The sequence below is a fragment of the Falco punctatus genome, assembly GCF_963210335.1.
Source record: "Falco punctatus genome assembly, chromosome: 10".
NCBI classification, from domain to species: domain Eukaryota; kingdom Metazoa; phylum Chordata; class Aves; order Falconiformes; family Falconidae; genus Falco; species Falco punctatus.
Window position 1 is genome coordinate 6,720,769 of NC_137590.1, and position 6,007 is coordinate 6,726,775.

Sequence of the window (6,007 nt, forward strand, 5' to 3'; positions counted from 1 at the left end):
ATTGCATTTGAAGATATTATGCTTATTCTTCCTTCATTAGCCAGTCATTTAAAAATTGGGAAAACAAGTATAGAATGCAACATTTTGTTTGTTTGTTTTACTGCTCTATTATTAACCCATCAGGGAGGAAAAGGAAATGGTTACTATAGACTCATACCAATGATGATAAACACTTTTACAGAATATAATGCAAATGTGAAGTGTTTCCTGGAAACATTTTAATTTGGGGGGGCTTTTAGATGAAATTTTCCCTAAAACTGCGTGGTTTGAAATTAAACCTACCCCAGGTATGGCCAAAAATTTAAGAGCCTGAAAACCTAAGCCACTGATTTATTATCATTATCCAAGCTGCAGAAAAAGCATATATTGCTCTGACAATATAACATTAAACAGAAGTGTTTACATTTTCTAGTTTCTAGAATGTAATTTCTTAGATAACACTTTTTAATATAATAGTTTTAATCAGTTGATGGTCTTGAAAGCTGCTCTTTGAAAACTGCATGTACAGAGATACAAACTCCATTCCAAAAGGGAAATATACATTACAATAGAAAAAACATATAAGTGCATAAAGATGTATGTGGAAATAGGCAATTAAAGACTTATATTGTATGTATCTGTTGATTAAATTATTACCATTTAAATGAGATAAATAAAACAATGGAGGTTTAATGCCAAGCAGATATATATGAAATGCACTAAACATGAAAACAGGGGGTTACAACCAATACATACCAACATACAGGTCTGTGGGTTGTTTTTTTTTAATGTCTATTAAAGTAGATTCTATTCAGAGAAGAATTTGATAGTATCTAGAGAATATTGTTACTACATTAAAAAGCAAAATCTTTTTAATGTCTCCATCTTTGTTCAACTGTGTGGACCTCTAAAATGCCTTAGAAAGAACAGCACAATAATACCAACAAACAGAGGCTTTTGGCATAAATATGAAAAATTTAAGAATTTAGACAAAAACGTCCTCATGCCACACTACAATAGTAAGATAACATTTTACAGGATTTATAAATAGCAATTTTTAGCTCAAACCTTTTAGTGAATGGTGTTTTTCTTGTGATCTGAAAGCTCATTCCAACACTACCTCTTTTTAACTGCACAGTCAATATAGTACTAGAAAATAATCCAGAAAAGGAATTTATATTAAAACTATCATCTGGCTCTTCTAAATAACTGTTCCCCAAACCAGTCATTCTACTTCTAATTCACTATTCCTCCTTCCCTTCTAGAAAACATTTCATGCCATGACAGAAAAATTAACTAAATCTTTATTTTATAAATATAGTCTTACAAACTAATTTGTAATCACTTAATCACCTAATAGACACCCTTCAAAACAAAGAAGTGATACTAGACTGTAATCAGATTTTCAGCCTGAAAGGAGGAACCAGGCTCTGAAACAAAAGGTTTCATAAAACCGAAGATGTATGAGCTAGTATTCAACGTATGATCTCTTAAGAATGCATTACTGCTGTAATGTATGCAGCATTTGTTCCACCTGCTCTGCAAGTAGAATATTTATTTGCTTAATAGTTTCTAAATAAAAACTGCAATCAGCCACTACAGAAATTGTACATCATTACATAACAGCCAGTAATTGATTACCAGATGCAGACATTGAACTGGATCTCTCTGTTTTTCACAGAACAGCAAGATAGCTTTTCACTCTTGCATGCTACCTAAAATCTAGTACCTGTTCCTTTCCTGCCTTTCTTCAGGTTCTACAATTATCATTCAATTACATATTATAGTAAAATTACTTCAACTGCTGTTTAATTGTAAAAGGGTTTTTGATGTATGGTTCCCATTGAGAATTTTAATTTTAGGGCAGAGGCACAAATCCATACTTGCTTCACTTCCCCTGTCCCAATTTTATGACCTACCCTGTACGTTCTTAACAGTTTTCTTTTTTTCAGAGACAGTAGTGTCAAGAAATAAGCAGATTGTTCTCAAACTGTAGAACAGAATCTTCAGAATTCACTATTGTACATTTGAAGTTACAGATGTTATCCCCTTTTTGCACAGTTCCATTTTTGTAAAATTTGAACACTTTTACACAAAGGCTAAATCCCAAGTTTTAATTCTTACAAAATAGAAGCCTGCTTTGTAGTGGTTTATGAAGAGGAAAGAGAAGCAAGAAATACCATACAGAAACATATCAATCATTTGCCTAGAGTCCTGTCTGCAAAAATAACTGGAGCATATACTTTAGAGAAAAGCCTCAAACTATTTCTTGGTATGAAAAATTATAGTGTGACAGAAGAACTACCTTCTTAGCCCATTTGATAATTCTTTTATTCCCAAATGTACAATTATTAATAGGCTTTTATATTGTTTAACTAGATGTTGGGGGGGGGGGGGGGTGTGGTTTTGTGTTTTTTTAAAAAATATATCTTGTTGCTACTGGACCTTATTTTGCTTGTCATTAAATGCCAGTTGTTTAATCTGTTCTGTTTAAATTTCGCTTTTAGGTAAAGAATAAGTGAAAACATCCAATATATGTATCTTGCACTTTGTTTTACTTTGTATCTGTCATTATCCTTCGCAAATTAAGGTACAACTCTTCATACCCCCAAAACTGGAATTGAATTAGCTTTAGGAAGGTGCTGCATGGGCAAAATGCTTAGCATAAAGAGAATATTTCACAAATGTATATACTGGAAATCCCAGTCCTTTTGTACTTTGCCTTGTAAAACCTGTATCTTAAGAACAGACAGACAGCAAAACCAAGCTCAAACGCCTCAGTCCCTCACCTTCAAGTATTCCTGGGCCCAGAGCACATCAAGGAAGATCATCCTCTCCTTGGTCACACCTAGATGATATTGCCTTTACTATTGTAATGTGACTGTAGCTGAAGGGTGCAGAGAGAAATCACTTACAGAGTCTAACCTGTAAGTCAAGCAGAACGCAAAGCAAGCAGCTCTGGCAGTTCAAAATTTGTCTACAAGTTTGTTTGAAATGTGGCCCAAAAAAAAGGCCATTTGCCTCAACCTGATTTTAATAATGCTGTACTATACACATGTCCCTCTTCTCCTTTGTTTCTCCCAGCTTATCCTTTCCTGAGTAATTTCTCCTCCCCCATTCCAAAGTCCCAAAGGAACACAATGAATGTGTTCTGATGTCATTGCAGTGCTTACAGGGTATCAATCTTCCCCACAGTAAATCTGTCTTCCATACTTGATCCTAAATTCTGTTAGACAGTCTCTATGCTCTTCTGTGTTTATACAATGCCCAATAAAATAATGAAAAATAAATAAATAACCCCAATCTTGAATGATCTTTCAACACACAAAAGGAAATCATATAGAAAATTTGAATGTATTTGTCTTGTGATTTTTAAACTAGGTTTACTTACCCCATGACAAGCACTGGATCTTTTTTCCTTCTCTGATTTTACTTAAATTCTGAATTAGCTCATCTTGTTTAACTGAAGCATAAAATAAAGGAACCATTCTTAGCTACTTCTGTGTGGTCAAGTAGATCTCCGGTTGATTTCTACAACTCTGTAAAATACATTAATTTAATTTTGACTTCTATATGGAAGAACAACAAATCAACAAATCTTAATAGCAGGCTAAGTATTAAATCCTATACAGCTGTTTTCAACCTAGGTGGCTGGTGGGATACAACTTCCTAATTTTCTGTTTAATTCCTGGACTAAATATATAAAATGACAAACCAACAGAAAAGTGGAAATATTTTCTAAACTGGAGGCTATGCTTTGTTGGGGTTTTTTTGCTTTTTTTTTTTACTAGAAAAAGCAACTATGAAAATAAAAATAGCTATGTTTGCTAAGTTTGTTTGTTTAGAAGATATGACAATGGAAATGACACAGTGACCTATACGTGAAATAGACCCATATAGAACACAGAAACTAGAATCGAAAAGATAAAAAACCCCTTTGGGTCTTTAACCTGGGACTTAGAGCTTAAATAGACACAGAATTATAGACTGGGCAGGGAAGTAAGTAGCCAAAAAAATAAGTGAGGTGGGTTGTCCTTATATAGGCTCCACCCTGTTACCTCAGTTTCCAAACATTAGAAGATCTAAATTCTGAATACATAAATCAGAAAACCAAGTATAAGTAACAGAAGTATGGGCTTTCACTAGTCTCTTTTTATACACACATACACTGCTTTAAGAAATAAAGTTTACTAACTTTGCAAAGACAAAGTTCAGCACACTAGGGATTTAACAAAAAATTGATCTTACACATAGTAAGTAAAACATTCCCCTACCTTAACATGATGCTGTAATTAGCTGCCCAGGGAGGAAAAACAGAATCCGACCACAGGGCTCTGAAAAGTAAAATTGTGGTCTGCAATGTCACACCTTATATTTTTTTTTTACCTTGCCTCTCAAACACAATGTTTCAAAACTAGGTTCAAGCATTTTGTCAATTGAAATAATCAGTTTAGATAACTGTGATCTCCCTTTGAGCATACAGCATATGTTTACAGTAAAAATTTAAGCTAGTATATATAGAAGAACAGAAGTCACTGGATATCTCTTGAAGCATGCACTTGAACACAAGTTAAACATTACTATAAAATATTTGACTTGTTTAAATCTTCAAGTCTCATAGCTAGCAAATCTGCCTCAAGATTAATTTTGCTAAGATAGTGTAACTACTAGAATAATTAAGAATCCTAAATTTGAGTAATGTATTAAATCTTACCTTGTCCTAAAGAAATCATGTATCCATATAAGTGAGTAACAAATCATAGATGTTATCTGCTCCTGAATTGCTTTAGTTTTGTTTAAAAATAAAACCTCAACGTTACTTATTTGGAACTTGAGCAAGTAGAGGAGCTAAAATTTATGCTGAAATGAAAGTAAAATTACCTACAAAGCTACAAACATAGAAGCTATACAGATATACAATTCTTAGACCTACAGTACAGATCTTTTAACCATATTCCCAGCCAGTAAAAAGCTAAACTATCTTGCTCACAGTTGTACTGTACAAAAATAATGGTGTAAATTATGTCAGATTAGTATATTTTGGGTTACAAAATGACGTTCCAAGTTCCTGATTCTTGTTTCCCTTTCTGTTCAGCATTACTTGTGTTCCAGGAAGAAACGAAACCATTTTGAATCACAGTTAATTCTCAGTCAGGATTATTTTTGTAGCTTTAAAAAAAGAAAGGAGAAGCAGCAATTATGCTAAACAACTCAACAACTATCCAGAACATTTAGCACAAAACAAATTCAGGCATACTAAAAAAAAAAAAAAAAGGTTCAGTGAGCATTAAATATTTAATAGAGAGCCAGCAAAGCTACTGTACGGCTGGATCCTGTTAGGTAACTGGACCCGGGTGGATCCTCCCCTCACTGGACCCAGCCGAGGCCCTGCTCAGCACCGCGGGGCAGACACCCTGTTGCCACATGGGACCCAATTTTTATTTTTTCTTCCAATGCTGGTCTCTGGGATGCCATGCCACCCTCTGGCTTTCACCCTTTTCTTCACGAACTGCTGGGTTTTTTAAAAAACTGGTATGGTTTTCCCCCTGAATTCCAGCTAGAAAGCCCAACGTCCACATGTTTAGGACTTCAAAGCACTCTGAATCCCCTTCCTATTTCAATGAGGGGAAAAAAGCAAAAGGTAGTTTCTTAACACCTTTCCCCCCACTTTTGCCTAGCTATACGTGAGGGAAAACGGCTCAGCTCTAAAGGGGGTGATAAGGAGCCGCTTGCCACCACCCAGGAGGGCCACTACCCCGGGACTCCTGAGGAGAACAGACTAACCAGCATGCCTCGTAGGCTTAACGAGAACACAGCTCCCTGGCCGCCGCTGGAGCTGCGGCAGGCAGAGCCACCACATAGGCCTGCCCGGATCAAAGGCAACCCCGCCACCTTGCTTCGGTCAGCAGGAACCCCCTCAGCCCAGCCCGCCCCCCGCACCGCCCGGGCCCCACCCGCTGGGGCCTGCGGCGGTCCCCCGAGAAAGCCCCACCCCCCTGCACACGTGATTGGCAAGGGGCCGTGTCAC

General features: G+C 36.2%; 1 protein-coding gene across 3 annotated transcripts in view; it reads right to left on the reverse strand.

Annotated features, from left to right (window-relative positions):
* The window catches only part of ZMYND8 (zinc finger MYND-type containing 8), a 76,862-nt gene extending 71,584 nt beyond the window's left edge, over positions 1-5,278 (reverse strand). Inside the window, exons 1-3 of one of the 3 annotated variants that reach the window (XM_080404940.1) lie at positions 4,694-5,278; positions 4,254-4,313; positions 3,371-3,518 (exon numbers count right to left, since the gene is read on the reverse strand). In XM_080404940.1, the coding sequence (XP_080261066.1) occupies positions 3,371-3,375 (5 nt within the window). In that variant the 5' untranslated portion in view covers positions 3,376-3,518; positions 4,254-4,313; positions 4,694-5,278. Of the gene's footprint in view, positions 1-3,370; positions 4,041-4,253; positions 4,314-4,693 lie in introns of those variants that run through there. The other 2 variants (XM_080404939.1, XM_080404938.1) reach the window with 2 other exon arrangements.
* Positions 5,279-6,007: the final 729 nt, after the last annotated feature.